The sequence below is a fragment of the Tyto alba genome, unplaced genomic scaffold (assembly GCF_018691265.1).
Source record: "Tyto alba isolate M040663 unplaced genomic scaffold, T.alba_DEE_v4.0 Super-Scaffold_21, whole genome shotgun sequence".
Classification (NCBI taxonomy): Eukaryota; Metazoa; Chordata; class Aves; order Strigiformes; family Tytonidae; genus Tyto; species Tyto alba.
In genome coordinates this window covers 8716000-8735873 of record NW_024881295.1, presented here as the reverse complement: position 1 = coordinate 8735873, position 19874 = coordinate 8716000, and the positions used below count along the sequence as shown (strand labels likewise).

The 19874-nt window shown below is 38.8% G+C and overlaps 1 protein-coding gene across 3 annotated transcripts; it reads right to left on the bottom strand.

The window, feature by feature from the left end:
• Positions 1-21: 21 nt before the first annotated feature.
• Positions 22-19468, bottom strand: TTLL1 (tubulin tyrosine ligase like 1). 3 transcript variants are annotated; one of them, XM_042795331.1, is made up of 10 exons: positions 19411-19468; positions 14660-14792; positions 12812-13020; positions 10811-10991; positions 9609-9743; positions 9335-9443; positions 5905-6048; positions 4063-4149; positions 2719-2882; positions 22-1198 (listed from the first exon to the last, which is right to left on the bottom strand). In XM_042795331.1, exons 2-10 carry the CDS (start codon positions 14770-14772, stop codon positions 1069-1071), a joined length of 1272 nt encoding a protein of 423 aa, XP_042651265.1. In that variant the 5' UTR covers positions 14773-14792; positions 19411-19468; the 3' UTR covers positions 22-1068. The 3 variants fall into 3 exon arrangements, with proteins under 3 accessions (XP_042651265.1, XP_042651266.1, XP_009974603.2); XM_042795332.1 differs by lacking the exon at positions 19411-19468 and adding an exon at positions 15332-15389; XM_009976301.3 differs by lacking the exon at positions 19411-19468 and adding an exon at positions 15177-15301.
• Between the last annotated feature and the right edge of the window lie 406 nt (positions 19469-19874).

The following is a 19874-nucleotide window of genomic DNA, read 5'->3' as shown; positions in this document are numbered from 1 at the left end:
GCAAGTGGAAGCAACAGCCAATCACAGACCAAACTAGTTTATTTATATGCCATGTTGTTAGAAGACTGAAATACCTATTTTTAACTTTTGCTCTGTACATTTTGGTAGCTAATCATCACAACTTTTGTTATCAAAGCTACCAGAAATAGCTCACCACACGCAGTAATATTTTTGTTATAGTGCACATAAAATTTAAAAAAATATACAGATAATGTAGTTATATACATGCATAAATACAGAAAGAGATTCTGATGCAACTAAGGATTTATCATCGGCTTCAAGCAATGAGATTTATTACAGTATGTAGTTGTCCTATCTGTTTTTCCACAGACATGCATTATCTTGAAATAAAAACTAACGGCTAGTGAAATAATGCATCAATATACTACTTGAAACACTCCCTCATTCCATGAAACTTTCTTCCTTTAAAGTGTGAGCAGCTCAAAAACCTTAAAGGAAATAAAAAACCCCAACAATCTCAGCATATAAAGAGCTGATTTTCAATTTCTTAATACTAGTCACAAATCATTAGCTGCATTAACTGACAGCCTGAAGTCTATGTATTGCTATTTTTTCTAGTTGCTCTTCTCTTACTAGCAAGAATCCAAAGCATCATTGTGACAATATGAACACTCAGCACTACCACCCTTTTACAGAATACACAGCTCATTTATTACAGGGAGCTAGGGACAGACTACTATAGGAAATAAATTCTATCCAGAACAGCAAGGGGCTTCTTTCAGAATGCATAATTTGAATTGTCATCTTTATAAAGGAAGTTCTTAATCATTACTGAGAGAATATCAGCTTATACAAAGTGTATATATATATAATAATTATATGTACATACATACTATATATATGTATATTATTGTAATAATCATCAATTCAGTGTATGTCTAGTACAGTTCCTAGTTTTTGAGTGTTTGTTTCACATCTTTTCAAAGGCTGTATTGTCCTCTTTTAATATTTCCCACATGCAACATAGCAAATTAGAGGAATCAGTTCAAAACCAGCATTTTTGTTCGTGATACCTTCCTACCAAGAGTGCAGCTGTTTTTTCTGTTATCACTTCCAGGTGGTTAGTACAGGTTTCCCTGAATCTCTTGCACGATTTCCTTTTAATCCAGTGGATTGCCCAGAACGACTTCGCAAGTCACGATCAGACCCATCACTTTGCGCCATCTCCTCATCATATCTGAAAATAAGATAACCTGTTCAATGCCTTGTCCTGCTATTCACTATACAAACAAGAGTGGGTCCTCTGTATTCCAATTTGCTTAATATTTAGCACTGGAATCCAATATAAGCTGTTCTACACACAGGTTTACACATGCATAGTTTGATATGCAGCTATTATTCAAGGAAACATACCACCACATAATGTTACAATACAGATCAACTGAAATACCTTCAGCTACTTTTTGAAAGAAACAAACCATCTGGCAGTTTTGGTTAAAATCCTAAGTTTGTGAAATTTTATTCTTGTGAAATTTGCCATGTACTTCTGTATTTCTCCTTACTACATAGGTCTGTGGTTAAGCAGAAACATCAGGCTGCTGGCAATTTAACAGAGTCTTAAGCTATTGCTTCAAACAGGGGATTCTTAGCTTCAGTATTAAAAACTCCACTGTTGAATCAGAGAGTGAGTAAGGAAAGAACAAGCTGGACAAACAACAGTATGCTTCAATTAAATGCATTTGATGACATGTATTTTGTAACGCTTAACCACAGTGACAAGTAGTAGTTCTTTAAATATTTAAGCCCATTATGGCCTCAGATAACCTCAGTATATACTTACCTCTCAGCTGCTACGCAAATTCTAAGCAGAGATTAGCTACAGATGCATAATTATAATTATCAAAATATTATAGTACAATATTTTCTAGAACAGTCATATACTTAATTACACTATTGTATAGGTATTTGCAGCTACCATGTATATAAAATTCATTAAAACTTAAATCAACACTTACATTTAACTGTCTTTACTAGTATATAGGAAGAGTATTTAAGATCAGTGTGATCTAGTGGATCAACTGTGTACAATAACCGTGTTCCTGACATACTGAACAATTGTACCACTAGTGCTAGAGAACCTATCTGAACATTTTCTCAAAAATGACAAGAAACTGTATCACTGATATGGAATTTAAATCAATGTTCCTCTGCATAAGGCAAATCAATCCTAGATAAATCCTTCAGACAGTCCAATATAAAGATCTCTACATCTCCTTCATCTCTGTCATACAGATCAGGGAATTTAAAAAATATCTGACAAATCATTATTACATCCATGAATTACAGGAGTAAAGAGGCATTATTTCTATGAACTAAGAGAAAATTTGTATCAAATAACTATTTTGTCTATGTAACTACCATCTATATATTGCACTCAATACAATTAAAGTTCTACACACATAGATGAAAGTCTCTTTGCCTCTATCCCTCAAAGCTAACTGTTGGAAGCTCAGAAGGTGCAGGCAGGGGCCTAGCAGACAAGTAACATTCCCTCTGGAGATGAGTCAAGGCAACTCTGCTTTAATGCACTGCCACCTCCAACACTTCTATAGCAGCTCCAAAAAAATAAGTGGTACTTTGTGCCCATTTTGCACATCAGAAGGAAGTTCACCTTATCTCTGTGGTCTACATTACATGTTAAAAAAGTGAAGTAACTGAAAAACTTTTGTATTTATACAGAACATTGATAAAACTCACAAGACTTCATAATTGCCAAGAACCTCTTTTGGTGGAGATTTATTCCATTTACAGTCTGGAATCTCCCCATTAGGCACAGCAATGTTAAGTGTGTCATTAATAAGGTTATACTTCAAGATGCGGTCATTAGCAGTACTGGAGGTAAGAGAAGGAGAAGCATTAACCTACAAAAGAAAAAAAAAATGTCAGCATCAGGTTTTTTGAGTGGTATATAGTTCTCCAAACCGCATGTGTGATGACTATATGTACTATTTGGGAAATTAAGACTCAGCGTCTCAAAGCACATCTTTCAGTTCCTCAGACACTGGAAGGAATCCCCCACTGGGCATTTTTCTTTTTATTTAAAAAAACAAACAAAAAAAAAAAAGCACCACACCACTAAGTGTCTGCAGTGTCAGCCTGAAGATTTTTGTTGAGACTAGATCCACCAGGGTGAATCAGACAAGACACAGATTTTTGTTCAATTTTCTAAGCTTATGCAGATACAAACTCCATAAATTTCAGTGCTTACAATTTGCCTGGTTCACTCCAACAACTGTTATATACACAATCTGTGGGTTTCTTCTAGGTAAAGAGTTTTTATTTATGTTCTTAATCTGAGTTGTCCCCTGTTAAACTGTGAGCTGGAGAAACACATGTGATCTCTCTTCAAAGCACTACATTGCACCTTGTTTTAATTAAAAATGGGGTTCGTTTAACATATCTTGTGTTTCACATTTATTATGGAGAAGTAATATCAGAACAGTAAACAGATTTTTTTTTTTTTCCCTAAAGTCCATTTGCCTTTGATCTTTCACTTTTGATTAGATTGAGAAGGAAGAGGACTGGATAAAATTTATGTTGAACATACAGATCCAAAGTTAATACACCAAAGAGAAAATTATGGGGAAAAAAAAAAAGCCTTCCAAATACCCCAATTATCCTTTGTGTGCCCCTTTTCTTTCCTCTCAACCTGCAACATTAAGGCCATGACATCATTTAAAACTTAAGTTTGATGTTATGCTCCGTGAAGCCAATACCAATTTTCCAGCTACTGATACAGTATCTAATAGGTCTGCTAACATTCAGACTGCCTTTGAAGTCCAATTGTATGGATGCACTAAATTTAAAAAACAAAAGAGAAAGCTACAAACAAATAGAAACACCAAACAAATAGGAAATGAAAGCACATGGTAGCTTGGTCATCACATGGCCTATATTACTTTCCAACATTTTTCTTAATCCACTTACCTGAGAAACAAAATATATTACTTCAAAAGAGGAAAGGCGACATTGAAATCTACTTAGTTTTATGCTGTGAAATGAGAAGGAAGGTTTTTTTTCCTGTATTTTATGTAATTTTACCTCAATTAGCCATGGTTTAAGCTTGTCATCAATGATAATGTCATATCCATAACACTCAAAGCAGTGTTTATCATTATTCATTACAGGCTAAAAAAGAGACAACAACATGTATTAAAATCAACAATTCAGTAAATAACTTGATTACACACTTTGTTTGCTAGAAATCACGTGCAACTACATTATGACTCTTCTACAACAGTTTTCACTGTTGTAACGCTAATATAAGCTTACTACCTAGTAAGTTCAGGCTTGCCACTTTTTTCCATGCTGAAATATCTCAATATTAATGATTGCATTAACGCCAAGTACTAAGTTACATTAATTTTCCATTATATTTCCAGCATGAAGATAAAAGTGTCTTCATATTTTGCAAAAGTAGTAACAATATTTAAAGCCTGCATGCATCAGGAGAAATCAGGAAGTTTTAAAATTTAGGTAACACAGCTCCACATAATCATGAATCCTTTAATCAGAAAAAGAAGACTTACTCAAGACATTTGTTTTATTACACTGCTGTAACTATGCGGAAATTTGAGGTCAAACAATTACCAGATACCTTTTAAAATTATAATTAGCTCAAGACAACTGTGATCCCAAAAGCCAAGACCCAAAAGCCAAGGACCAAGTTGAGCTTAGAAGCACATCCTCTAGGGAATCAGTAGTTTTCTAGCATCTGCTCAACATTTGCAGTATGCATGGTAAGACTTTCCTTCTATGCAGATCTCATCAGATCTTTTAAAGAAACCTTTGTAACAGGTTAGTGAGATGTTTTCCCCTAGACTTATAACGAAAGCTTTTCAGTTCTTCAGAGTGAAAGGGGGAAGGAGGAACAAATATCTCCCATTACATTTGCCATTGTCAGAAAGATGGAAAACCAAAACATTTAACACTCAATAAGTCTCAACACTTCTTCTCTTTTAAAGTTCTGCTAACATTTGGATTAAATCCCTTCTCACATCTGGTTCCAAAAATGATTGCACAGCAGAGGCTGAGTTGAGCCACGCTTCCCCACCTCTCAGTGATATCAGCCTCACGACCTTGTCCCTCCTTCTCCTGCTGCTTCTGGTGTTCATCCGGTCAGTGAGGTGATTCAGCTTATTACACTGGCAGAATACTAACCCATCAATAAAGCAAGACAGTAATTGTCAGTTGGGTGAATGAGCTGATTCAACTCATGAGAGTGCCAGGAGCAAGCCAAAAGCAATGACAGGACTGTGCACTTAGGAACAGTACAGTCCTTGGCACCGGTGAGCCCTTCAGTTACCCCAGCTGACCAACAGAGTGATACCAGCTCTCTAATGTAATCATGGGATATTACCCAAACACTAGAAAGTCACTCAAGCAGAGGATTGGTTACTACTTTTTCTTTTTTTTTTTAATACGAGTTCACGATAGCTATGTGACTCATGTATAAAGGAGGTGAAAGTAAGTTATGTAACTGCTGAACTAATCGCCTTACATTTTCTTTGATAAATTGTCCTCCAGAGATATTTTTTCTTTGACACATTTGTTATTGCTGAAATGACGTCACACACCTTGGCAGAGCTTAATACTATTCACAAGGGCAGTTTCAAGTCATATCAAATAGTTCAGAGCTCTTAAGGAAAGAGACTCATTCACATCTTCAATATGCACAGATAGCTCACTTACCCACCCAAGATTCAAGTTCACTCAGCTCAGAGAAATCAAGAGATAATAGAACTGGAGAAATCAGTATCAACACCATCACTCAAATAGCAGGAAAGAGATTTTAGGGGTTTTGATGGCAAACTCACTTTCATGGTTCTGAGAAGCCTGCAGCCGTAATGCTGTCGCTGGCAGCATTCCAGGAACAGTACTCACCGCAACAGCCTTCAGTGACTGCACAATTATCCAGTGAATTTCATCAAATAATTTGTTTGTGACTTCCTTTCCACGGGTGCTCTCCAGATACAGGCGTAAGTTACTCACTGTCCATTTGCCTCCATGGATATGATTGTAATCATCCTGAGGAGTTAAGGAGTTAATTCAGTCTAAGATTTTGAAACTGTTCAGCAGTTTTGATTCATTCACATAAAAAGCCCACTTACACTTACATACAAGTATTGCTCTAAAAACAAACTCAGCAAATTGTTCTTACTGTATTTTACAGCTTTATGAAGACTTCAGCTTTACTTTGAACTGCCCTCTATATAAACAACTGTTTTTATTATAGCTGTGTATGTTTATATCACACATTGCAAATCAAGTAATAAATCTTTCTTAGAAGAAAAAAACCCAACTGGTAGTTTGACAGTTTTATAGTAAAACATAATTTATGATTTGAAATATAAGTTTTAAAATGTGAAAGGAAAGAATTGAACTTTTTCCTCCTCTGGGAATAAGGCAGAAATAATTAAGTGAGCAATAGTTAAATTTCACTGAAGTTAGCTTTTTTAAAATGCAGCACTTGAAAATGCTTGTCTGTGTTTATTCATTTAAAATGCAACTTGTCTGTTTCCCAAAAGGCAAACACAGTATCTTTTTAGTGGTCCTACTGACAACAGTTACGTTCAGGAAGACAGTGAAATGACACCTGAATTATTTTTGCAGTAATCCTGTATTTCAATATAGAAAAAACACTAACGGCTACTGAAACAGAACAGAAGAAAAAAGGGGGTTACCTTATATTTGTCTTCTCAGGGGCTGTCAAGGATCTGCACTATATTCTCTTTAAATGCAAAGACAAGCAAACTGAGAGTATTCATACTGATGGAAAGACACAGATTCTGCCATTGAATAACTCTCAGGACAAATGTTTTGTCCCGTTATAAAGGTTCTCCTCAGAGCATTTCTAAGAATTAATGATTGTATGCCTGCTAAATTATAAAACATAGAATGCACAGAGCAGAAAAAAGTTCTCAAAGGAATGAAATCTGTCATCCTCTAAAACAAGGCCAGAGGAGCCACTACCTATTTTTAGGCTTTTTCTATAGCTCCCCCCTTAGTAAATATGGAAAACTGGATTGTACAAATAAAGATCTGAAACATGGTTTTCAGGACTTGCTGCATGAAGAAATGTCTTGAGACCAGATTCCAGAAAGGGAACAGAGATCAAAGTATCAACCCTCTTTGCATTTCAGAACAAGTACTCGAATCAAAATAGATTGCAACTGGGTAGAGCTTTATGCAATCACAGCTGTTTAATTAAAAAATATTACAACAAAGTAGAATATTGCAGGCTACATAGAAGATTACTAACTGAAAATAATTAAGTACAAGAATTACTGTTGTTTTGTTTGTATTACATATGCTGTGAATAATGACTTAGAACAGTACTTTCTAGCACAAACATTACGTTGGGTATACTGACTTATCCTCCTTTCTTCATTTTACCCTTTCCCTCTCCCCAGTATTGACTTGTACACTTTTCAAATTAGGGATGTTTTTCCATGAGCTTGTAGGATACAAACACACTGGAACTCTACATTTCATGTAGGGCTTAGAGTAGAGATTAACAGCTAGAACTTAAAGAGTTTTTCCAGGCCTAAGCATAATTTTGATAAATTACCTGACAGTTCAAATTGGGTTCTTCTAAAACTGTACAGCCTAAGTGCCTCCAAAATTACAGACATGTTTAAAACAGGACAGAGAGGATGGATAGAGTGGCTTTACATTAAACTTCTCTCACTTCTTTCTGCAAAACTCAATGGATATTAGTGGCTCAGAATTTATAAAAAGTTTTTCAAATTCTTTAGTAATGGCCCCATATTTTTAAGCTGCTACTTCTATACCCATTTCTATTGTCCTTTCTTCTCTCAGTGTGACCTCACCACTACTTTCACTTCTACTTTTATTTGGAAGAAATCTTGAAGGCCATTATTCAACTGGTAGAGAAGATGAAGGGATGCACAATAACGGGATAGGCAACATACCACATGCATCACCCCTTCACTGCTACTGGCAACAGCACCATGATTTATGCTCTAAGTTGTATGGGATCTCCTTTCACCACAGCTAATTCTCAGTGTGACCTGTCAAACCATACTGTGTTTGGAGCACTTCACAAATCAGCACCTGTGCCAAAAAATGTGTGTAGTACTGAGAAATGCCACATTTTGACACTTACCCTGGTTTATAACTACCACCGTGACATTTATAATTCACATTGTTGTTACAGGAATATCCAGATAAAAACAGTTCTGCCATGCTCCACATCTTACAGAGCAATAAATAGACAAGGGCACATTTAGCAAGGTTGCAGTTTAAGATACATTATATGTAACTTGTGTGTGAGTGTATGTGTATATAAGTATGAATATATATGCATGAGTGTATGCATGCAAGTACTTACACACACATTTATTTTCCATACTCTTAAAACAAAACCTATGAAATTAGGAAGTGCGACAATAGAGTTTTAATTACTGTAACAGAGGCATGGTTCATAAATCACAGACATCTGCTAAAAACGCAAAAATCATCATAATCAAGTGGATTCCCTGGAGAAACAAGGCTTGGGTAGTGATAGTGTATGCCCATCTGTTTATGTCACCCCTGACCCACTAGCCTTTCCTCCCACTGGTGAATTTCAGCCTAATTTGACACAGGGAAGCACTGTTGAAGCTATCAGGTTCCCACATGTTTTACGAATGTCAATGGCAAATTACAGCACAGAACTGTTTTGCAGGCAGCACTCTGTCCGTTCAAGAGGAAGCCACCAGCTGGCCAGGCAGCAAACATTTATCTCCAAGCGTGCAACTGCACGTTCCCTTCCTTACCCAGAGAAGGAAGGTGGGGACGAAACCGGGGGAAACATAGAAAAAAGTTGGAAAGTACTCTGATGAATAAGTGCTGGAAATAGGAAAGCTAAATTAACTATGCAGGAGAGATGGAAGGGGAGATCAGGAAGGCGAGATTAGAGTGCTATTATAAAATACAAATCCACAGGAACCAGGCTTCATTAATTCTGCTGCTCACAGAATCAATTACTAAGTGAGCATATTAGCATTTAAATGACGGGAGACTTGAAGAAAACTCCTGCTTTCAGCTACAGCAAGTCAATACTGAAGCTATCACAGTCTATTACAGAGCTGCAACTTATTACCTTGCATACTTTTGATCTGCAGTCTTCTAAAATGTATTTATTTGTAAGTTCAAGTTGGAGTATTTTAATTACAAGATGACCAAGAATATGATACATAAAACCTTTGTTATTCCAAGTTTTTGGAATTTAAGAAAATTCCAAGAATTTGAGAAATTTAAGAAAATCAGTCTTGCTACAAAAGAGCATCTAAGAACTCAGTACACTTACCCCATGTTTCTGAATGGCAACATTTGTAAGATGTACAAACATGTTATCCAATTCACTTGTACTTGGTGTATATTTTACTGTGCAAAATCGGCAAAATCCAAGTTTATACCTTAAATGGAAAAAGTCATTAAAATATGTTAAACCCCAATAAGAAATAAGGAAAAGAGCATCCTAGGATACCATGTACATGTTAAACTTCTTCGTGCAAGCACAATATTATTTTGACTACATTAAACATTATCTCAAAGCAAAATACAAACACATGCAATCTTACATGTAACATCTCAGTGGACGATACGTAGATACTAAAACATACAGACGAAGATCAAATTTCTTTCCACCAATAAGTAATGGATTGTTGATATAGAGAGAAATCACATAGGCTTCTTTGGAAGACTGAGATACAAACCTGGAAAACACAAATCATGTTTCAGAAAGTGTCAACTGCAAAAATATCATCTGATAAGACTTTTTCTTCTTTAAAAGCAGTCTATAAATTTTGGATTGACTGAAACCTTGCACCTTTTGCCAAGACAATATATAAAGTTGTAGTGGTTAATAATACACGCTTGGCATCAGGCATTACACACCAAAAATAGTTAAAAATACTAAACAAATGATCAAGATCCATTAACCATTTAAACTCGGTTTTGAAGTTAACAGGGTAGCTGACTTAGCCTTTCAGAATGCAGCTCTACAAGTCAGTCTTTTCCTTGGAGAGCATTCAGAGCTTGGCATGGTTCAGAGAAACAAAGAGTACATATTACATTACCTTCATTAGTCAAGGTCTTATATTCCTAGAATATTTGTATTTATTTTTGGCGTGCAATTGCAAACCACTGTGAAAAGCTAACTTTCAGACTGTGGCATTCTTCAGATTCTAAGTCAGAAGGGAAAAAAAAAAAAAAAAAAGACTCACATGATATTCAACCAGTCACTTTATAACAGGAAAAAATTTGTCATTAGTTGTGTGATCAAAACTTTTACTAGTCAGAGAAAAACGTAGATTGCTAACCTGTTTCATCCATTTGGAAGTAGATCACCAACATGAGGTGTATTATTTTGTGCTCCAAATAGATAATGTATTTACTTCATATAAATGCATTCTGACTTTGTACTAATTTTAAAAGTGATCTAGTAGATATTAAATAATTATTGAAACTGCTTCCTGTTATTTAATAGTATGAAACAGAACAATTTATTTTTGTGCAATTTTTCCCCAACAACACTGAAAACATTTTTATAAAGAATAGTTAATTGAACAGTTCTTTGTACCTCCTTGTACCAAAACAAATCATATTAAAACCTGCTTGAAGGAGGAAGTCAGACAACAGCTGAGATTAAATGCAAAACTAACTATATAATGACAAAGCAATAACAATGGAATACTTTTCCCAAGCATCAGACAATTAACATATTGATGAATTCATCTGATTACAGAAAGTACAATAAAGGGTTTGGGTTTTAAGAACTTACGAAGATGTTTTGCTATCTCGAGACCATTTTTTAATTTGGGAGAGTTTATTGATCAGAAATATTCCTTTTCCTTGAGCTTTGCCACAAGGTTTCATAATCCAAGTGCTGGAGGGATTTTTTCTGAATTCTTCAACAAAGAGATTATAATCGGCAGGAAGCATAAAAGTAACAGGAACAAAATCTGAATTAAGGAGGTAAAAAAAAAAGGTACACAATTAAGGACACTATATCTGATAAGGCTATTGACACATATAGACTAAAAAAAAAAAATGTTGTCCTTTCAGTTTTCCAGTCTGGCATGATCCAGCTTCATTAAGACTCACGTTGCTTTTTATCTCGTTTAAATTCTAATTTTTACTTTTTACTTGAACAAACAATTGCAAAATATTGCATGCTGCTAGCTTCAGATTAATAGATTGTCATTCATTTGGACCAATTTTCTTTTTCTGTTTATATGCTGTGAAATTAGAGTATTATATACATACCATTCCAACTTAATCAAACTTTCTCAATTTCCTGTGTTGGCTTTTACCACTCCACTAACTACCTTATCACCCTCTGTGCATGCAAAAATGTAAATGTTGATGTTGCTTCCCCTTTGGATGTGGCAATTCTTATTTCCATGTAACTCCCATTGGTCATTCTTATTTGCTCCCACAATCGGTATTAGCATGCTTACTGAAATCTAAAGAAAAGCATTTCTCCCTTTTTGCTATCAGGTTATCTTCACTTCCATCCACACAGAACTGCTTCTTTCTTACACGGATGAACAGTGCTTTTATTTCACTTTCTCAAAATGTAAATCAACTCAACACATCCCCATCTCTGTTTCACTCCAATGCTTTCTGACCTCCAAAACAACTTTACTCTCCTCATTCCTCATCTATTACTAGTTTGGTTTTGATTTGGGGGGTTTTTTTGTTTGCTTGTTTGTTTTATTTTCTAGCAGCCATTACTTGTTCTCCAACTTCCAACAAATCTCTCCTCTGAAGACTTTGTTCATTCACTTCTGTCCAGAACCTTTCTGTAGAAGTTTATTTTAGTTTTTGCTCCAGTATAAGATCTTCAGATAATGTTTTTTCACTTTTGAATTAAAGAAACTCCAACCCTGTCTTGCATGCAGTCCCAGAGCCCTTTGATTTTACCACTAATCTTATTGCAAAGTACCTTAATCTCACAATTTTCCCTCTTCAAAATAATTTAAAATGAAATAAAACCAACAAAAACCTAACCAACCAACCCCCCGCTCCGACTCCCCTCCAACCACAAAAAGCCTAGTTACAAATCTATTTCTGTATCCTTACATTTAAAAATAATAATTTCATTATCACTTCATCCAACATTGCTTCAGCTAATGCTGCACTGTTAAATTCAGTTTTCTTTAAGGACCTTACTACTTGCAAAACTAAGTCTAAATACAACTTAAATGCACACAAACTGGATTTGTTCTCCCTGAATACTAGCAAGTACACAGTGTAGGAATTGGACCCAAGTGCTGTGGTAATATGACAGAAAAACAGAAATGTTCAATCCTATATTCCTGCTTTCTCTCTAATTTCAACAAAGATCCTGAATGAGTGGCATCCCCTCTATTCTTCTCGATTTGTAAGATATTAGCCATTATCCTTCAAAGCAAGGTTTTTGAAAAGCTCTGAAAATACAGTATTGCATATGAAGTATTCACTACTGCTGTTTTTATCACTTCCCTTATTCTTGTGTTTCCTTTTACTCTAATGGCAGATTTGAGGGGAGGGAAAAGGAGGAGAAGACAGAGAGAGAAGGCTGTTAAGTTTGCAGAATGCAGCTAACAATTTTAGAATAAACTGTATTTTATTTAATTGACAGGGACACAGCATTTCAAGATAGTCACTTTAATGTTCTAACACTTCAGAGGTTCAGTGCTTTATGCACAGAAAAGCTAGGTTCTTGACTACATGGGAAAAACCCAGGTTACGGACTACATAGGAAAAAAGACTAATGCTGATAATGAGAACCACATACCCAAATAAATATATTTCCCATTTTCATCCTTTTCTGCAAGAGGACTTCCTTCTTTCTCAAGTTCTTTCCTGTATCGCTTGATATTCTTTACCATCAAATCTTTTCTGGTCAGCTCATAGTGGTTTGGGAAATGATTGACAATTTGGTCATCAGAGAGGCGGTAACCAGTTTCTACACTGAAAACATTTCTGATTGTTTGTACACTCATCCTGAAAGCAAAGACAGACACCAAATGACTTCTTCCAAGAAACATGATTCACAAGGACAAAGTTGAAATTTTTTTGTTACATTCACTTCATCTTTTCTCTCTCTCATTCCTCTTTATAGTATAATATTTTGCTGCAGTGACAATCCAACATATCCTGAGCTCCTAGTAGCAAAACCAGTGAAATCCCACTGGAGGTTTAAGCAATCCCTCTACTACTACTGAAACTGGCACAGAAAGTGAGGAAAGGAAGATGACAACTTGGCCCTACTGGACTCTGGCTTGTTGATAGTCAGGTGAACCCTCAGCAGGGCCTAAAAATGACTGATGCGCCCCCAAGTGCTACAGAAGCGTCTTTCTAAATCTGTTATTTCACCCTCTGAGGAAACTCAGCTTTCTTCTTAAGCCACAGAAACAACCTCTTACTGACTACCTTGCTATTTGGATTGTAAAGAACTTCAAGCATATATCTTGCTAAAAACACCCATAAACATCAGATCAGAGGGCTACAGTGACAAAATCGTCAAATCAGTTATCTACTTCATTTTTCACAGAAGAGCAAGGCCATAGATATGAAACATTTTCTGTATTAGATGTCTCACATTGGAAATTTAAGAATATTTTTTGAATGCACCAATCTGATAAGTTATCATTTCAGGAAGAAAAAAAAACCCAAACCAAAACAAAACAACCAGTCACACAACAGGTTCCCCAAGTGCCCCGTTCCCTGACTCCCCCCAACCGCATTCCAAAAGCATGAGCAGATTACTAGATTCCTACCCATTTAAATAAGTGGTTCACAAAGGGTACTTCTGGCAGCATAAACCGCCATTCTGCAGTATTTGAAAGGGACAATATAAATTGTTCAGTTTACTTAAAGAGTATTGTTTCTGCCAATTAACAGAGTACTGCATTCTAGGACAGCATTTCACAGTTTTATATTAGACAAATGCCAAATAAGCAACTAGATTTCTTGCTCTCCTCCTTTCACCATTACCTTGATTTAATTTCACATTCACTCTCAGTATTGAAATGCTGAATAAATTGGCATGTAAATCATTATCATGAAGGAGAAGGGAAGTACAGTTCTCAAGGTTTTTATAACAGGAGCCTGGACTCCAGTAACAGGGTAGGGTTACAAAATTCTGCTTACTGCATATCAAAAAAAAAAAAAAATCAAATAAAATCAGGTTTCACATTTCAAAACAAAAACCACTGAGCACAGCCTTTCCCCTGGGCTTTTTACAATTGCTATTCCCAGAAGTGATCAATATCTTGCTAGGTCACTGACTTTCTACTCCCTGACAAAACCTTTGGCGAACTTCAAAGATACATGAGATCAGTAGCATGGGAATGGATCCGTGCAGATGGGATCTTCTACCCTGAGGAACCCCAATGACTTTAGCAGACCTGCACAGATACAGGAATCTACCAATGCAAATCCAAAGAGAAGACCAGCAACAGCCTAAGAAATTACAGAAGCAATGAAATAATGTTACACTCTTAGGAGCACTGCAGTAAATCAATTATTACTTCTGCATCTTTCATTTTTCAGTATGCATTTTGTTATATTATTAATGGTATTAACAGAAGATATTAAAATGCTTCACAAATTCAGAAAATGGTATTTTTAATGTTCTTACCAATAAAAATTCCAGTCTTCATTTTCTGCCACCTGAATCCAGCCTCTTTTTTCAAAGTTGTTTATTAGAACAGATTTTTCTATGTCAGTTACCCATTTTACTTTTCCTGCCATTATCCTAGAGCAGAACCAACCTGTTAGTAAAGATTAAAGATGTGAAGTTGAAGACAGGGGAGACTACAAATCAGGGAAGTCAAAGCAGAAGAAAACTGGCATCTAGAAAACACTTTAGCATAAGTAAGATAGAAGTAGTAAATTAATTTCAAAATCAAGGAACATAACGTCTTAGGTTCAGACTGAAACCTGGCATTTGTCAGCGGGACAACTGCAAAGAAGGACACTAGTTACAAGGACCTTTCACACCCCCCCAACCAATCCACCTTTTATGAATGAGCACACAACTCATGTCTCCCCTTAAATAAGCTAATGACAGAAATCAGTACCGTACACTTACTGGGTAAAGTTTACAGAACCGAGCATAGAGCACAGACATTTAATTATTTCTAACCAAGACTTACACGTATATACTTTTTCGCTTTGGCTTGAAGCAGGAGGGTTCATATGGATCACTTAGTGACTGTAGAAGAACACAATTTCAAGAGAAATCCCTTACACGCTCTATCAAGAATCACGATTTGCTATACTGTGAGGAAGGGAAACAAAATCACGTTACCAGTTTTGTGCTGTCTTCTCTGTATTTCATGCAGCCATGGTTTTGCCTTCTGCTCTAGCTGGGGGGGATATGGATAAGCTGATATCATTAAAACCTTGACAGCAGGATTTCCCCAAACCTCAGGTTGTTAGAGCAGTGCTTACAAGCTGCATTTCAATTCATGGCACCTAGGTGTCACTTTCTACATTAGATCTCCCACTTGTCCAGATCAGCCTTCTTTATTAGGATCACTGATCACCCTGGCTGGAAGGCACCTCAGGAGGTCCTGCATCCAGCCTTCTGCTCAATGCAGGGTTGTCTACGAGGTCTCCAAAGATGGAGACAGCACAACTTCACTGGGCATCCCATCTTACTGCTTGACTGGCCTCATGGGGAAAAGGGTTTTTTTACCATATATTCTTGAACTTCTCTTCTTTCAACTTATGCCTGTTGTGTCTCATCTTCCCACCCCTCATTATGCTAAAGAGCTTGGGTCTGTCTTTTTGATAACCTCCTCATAGGTACAGGCAGGCTGATACTAGGTGACCTCAGAGCCACACCTTCTCCAGGCTAAAGAAACATAGTTGCCCCAGCTTTTCTTCACCAGACAAGTGCTTCAACTCCCTGACCATCCCGATAACCCTCTGCTCAATGCACTCCAGTTTACTGATGTCTTGTTCTGGGGGGCTCAAGTTACTTTTGTCAATCCTCTGACACACTGTGTTTCATCCTTACCCTTTTTGTTTGAGAAAGGCAGCCAAAACTAGCAAACTGGGAATGCACAACAAATGTACTGAAGGAGGAGTGAGGACAAGCCCAGCACCCACAATTACTACCCCTCTGAAGAGCAGGCTGAAGCTCTCTGACAGCAGCAGGCACTCAACTGCTGGCACTCCCCTTTACAAGGGCTGTTTGGTGAGATCCCCTTCACACAGCGTCTCATATCATGCATTAACGTAATACCAATGAAGATGGGGGCAAATAAACATGAATTGAAGCCCAACTTCCTTTGTGCATACGTAGTCTAGAGCCAAAAGCCCACAGCCCAGTTGATGTGGACAGAATACCATACTACAACGAACAACATATTCACCCTGTCTCTAAGCAAGCGGTGAAGACTAGCCTCCCAGGATCAAGGCCTGATTAATATACAACTATTAAGCAAGCTATCATATATTCATGAGCGAACGATAATAACTGATAAAGTCAAGGGTAGACAGCTCTCATAAGCAGTTTCAACTTCGCTGTTTAGTCTTTCTGCAGTTCAATTCACAAATCAGTTTTACAATTGCAGCCTAGGGAATTTTCATAGTTATGTTTCACAGAAATCAGCTGCAGAGAAGTGCTAATTCAGAAGAAAATCTCTCTGAGCCAAAATCAGATTATTTGGCACATGCCTCTCCCAAGAACAAAAACCGCCATGCAAAGGAGTAGGAAAGCAGAGTTATACACACACACATACCACCATCTACTGCTCCCTCTACATATAATTTTCCATTGAAAAGTCAATTAAAACTTCAAATCACCTTTACTAATGTGGTACTGTAATTAATGCAAATAAATAATGAATGTAGTTAATACAATTTCTGCAACAATGATATTGGACTGGAATTCAAGAAGTCTTCAATTTCCGGGACTAGATATGGAGATGTACCTTTGCCAGCGAGCTAACACCCCTACAGTTGCTCTCTTCCTGGGAAGCATAGCCCACTACATAGTGCTCCCACCTTTTCCTTCCTAGCTTATTTAAACTGCCAATTTCCACAAGGCAGAAATGTTTACTATTAGACTTCAACTTTAAAGAGTTTTAGACACATTTATTTATATTCACGTTGGTAAAACAAGTTGAAATCAAGCTTAACTGGACAGGTAGAATATATAAAGGCTCAGACTCTGTCTTCTTGCGTGTGCTTATACAACACCTAGTTCTACAAGGTCATGATCTTTCTGTGGGCCTTCCAGATACTACCAAAACAAAAATAAATGAAACAAAGGGATTCATTTATTTGTGCTGAAGTATGTATGATTCACAGTCAGTGACTCACTAGTACCACACATCATCTTGTTGTGGTTTTAAAAGTTCAGGGATTAGTCAGCTTGGAAGGGAATTGTCCCTTCAAAAGGAAGTGTGTTAAATGCAACAATAGCATTAACGGAACACAATATAAACTTTGCAAGAGCCCTTAAAACGTGTCCTCCACATCTCCAAGCTACCCCATTAGGTTTATCAACATCCAAGCCCAAGGCTATACCCCTTTCTCTGTTACCTGACTCCCTGATCTCTCTTCCTACTTCCCAAGTGTGTCTCACTCCAGCATCATTAGTACCTAAGCTACAAACTGCCCTCAGGGCTTGTTCTTTCAGAAACACTGCACCAAACAAATGCAGCTGCCTCTGCCTCCACCCTTACAGAAGCACGTAGCTGCAGCCCAGCAAAGATTAAGAGACCGGGTGCATTGCCACAAGCAGGGCTACTTTGCCAACATTTCTAATGCTGCAACTTCATTTCTACCCTGGGATGCAACAGCTGTCACAACATCCCTTCTATATGATTTTTTATGAAGAGATTTCGACACATGCTACACATCCTATGGCAAGGAACCCTGAAAGATTGCCTGTACTTATCCAGCAAGTGGATTCTGTGGTAGCAAGTGGGACTGCTCCATGACTCGTGCTGTCTTACTCCCAGAGGCTGCACTGCCTGACTGCAGAAGCCAGAGACAATTCAGCAGAAGACTCACCCGCAGGAATGCAAGTTAAAACTAAACCAAAGCTAAAAACTGAAGATAAGTTCTACCACAAATAAAAAGAAAAATTACAAGAGTGTTATTCTTTTCCTGTTTTGGGAACTTGAGGCCTTGTAGATCCATCCCATTACAAGAGGATTAAAGGATAGCGTAACAATACCAGACTGAAAACCAGTTCTTGGTTTATGCAGACAGTTTGATCATTTCAGATTATGTTTAACTGGCCTGTAAATAAAATCATCTGATTTTGTGTAATTTGATTACTGAAACCCACAAACAAAGACTCATAAAAAATAACATATTAAGCTGTATCAAAACCTCTGTCATTTTCAATAGTACTATTTGAACGCAATGTAATTTTCTACAGGAATCCTCTGATCTGCAATTAGGTATTCTATATAACCTGATGAGATTGCACGAGATAACCACGAATTCGAACTTTGCGTCAGCTGAGATCCTTAGCTTTGGTAAACATCAAAGAAGAGTGGCCTAACACAGCCCTAGCCTGCATACAGTAGGGTAAACAGTACAGTAAGTCAAATCTTTCTAAGAGCACCAGACCTCTTATTTGGGAGACAAGAAGTATACAAAATAGGCACAGGCGGCCTGATGCTTCCCCAAAACGCTGCCTTTACTGCCCAGACTGGTCCCAGGGGCAGAAAATAAATACAAGGAAGCCCAGCAGCAGCCTAATCCAAGGCGAGGGCCTCCTGTGCTAGCACAAACTCACGAGGCGATGGCGAGATCCAAAAGCATCCCAGCCATCATCGCCGCTGCTACAGAAGTGACTCACGCTAAACGGCAGGCCATCTTTCCACACTGTAACACAAGCGTTAAGTGGTGCTGGTGTCTGGCAATATCTGTTTGCTCCTAGCAGTTGAAAACGTAATTGTGGCTCGTTATTAAGTTTATTACTGGAAAACCCAGCTGGGCCGGCGCGGTTGTGCCACCAGCGGAGCCGGGGAGGGCCCGCCACGGCGCGCCCCCGAACGCCCGGGAGACAGGAGCCGCAGAGCGAACCAGGCAGGCTGCCCCGCGGGAAACGGCTGCGGGGACGCCCCACCCGCCGCGCGTCGCGCCCTGTCGCGACAGCCGCCCGACGCGGCTGGCGTTGCCCCCGGCCCTTCCAGGCGCCCTCCGAGAGCGGGCCTGCACGGGGAGCCTGGCCCAGACCGTCGTCTTCCCACCCCCCATCTCCCAAGAGAGGCAGCGATCGATCCCACAGGGATCTCCAGCTGTCGCGATAGCCCGGGGGGGGTGGGGGGGAAGTCCACGCGCCTCCTCCCGACGGAGGGCGGTTGGAGCTCGGCGCGCGCCCTTGCGTCACGACACAACCCGCGCCCCCACGCTCACCTGCCACGGGAGGGGCTCCGCGCCCCGCCCAGACACCCAATTTCCGGCGCCGCTCCCTAGCAACCGCGACGCGCCGGGGGCGGGACTTCCGCAGCGGCGGCGAGCCCTGTTGCCAGGGAGACGCGCGGGGGCCCGCTCAGCGCCGCGCGGCCGCCATCTTGTCTGCGCAGCTGGGAGGGCGGCGGGGCCCGGCGCTGCTTCTCGGTCGCGGCGCTGCGGGGGCGGAGGGGTGCGGAGGTGCCTGGCTAGGCCGGGGCCCGGCGCAGGCCCTGAAGGGAAGGGACGCGTGCCCTTTGGCGCCTGTTGCGGGTCCCGGCCTCGTCCGCCCTTTTCTGTCACGTGCTGCAAGGCTGAGCCCCGAAACCTGCCCGACCCCCTCGCCATCATCCACTGTACCTGGGGCCGTTTTGATCTTAGGCCCCTGTGGCCTGTCCCATTCTCAAAAAAAAAAAAAAAAGGGTCCC

Excerpts from the sequence above, each read along its gene's own strand:
- TTLL1 (XM_009976301.3), bottom strand. The coding sequence starts at position 15,219 with ATGAACCCTCCTGCTTCAAGCCAAAGCGAAAAAGTATATACGT. Across the intron at positions 9,444-9,608 it reads CGTCCACTGAGATGTTACAT|GTATAAACTTGGATTTTGCC; the intron begins GTAAGATTGCAT and ends TTTCCATTTAAG. Across the intron at positions 6,049-9,334 it reads TTGCCATTCAGAAACATGGG|GATGATTACAATCATATCCA; the intron begins GTAAGTGTACTG and ends TTAACTCCTCAG.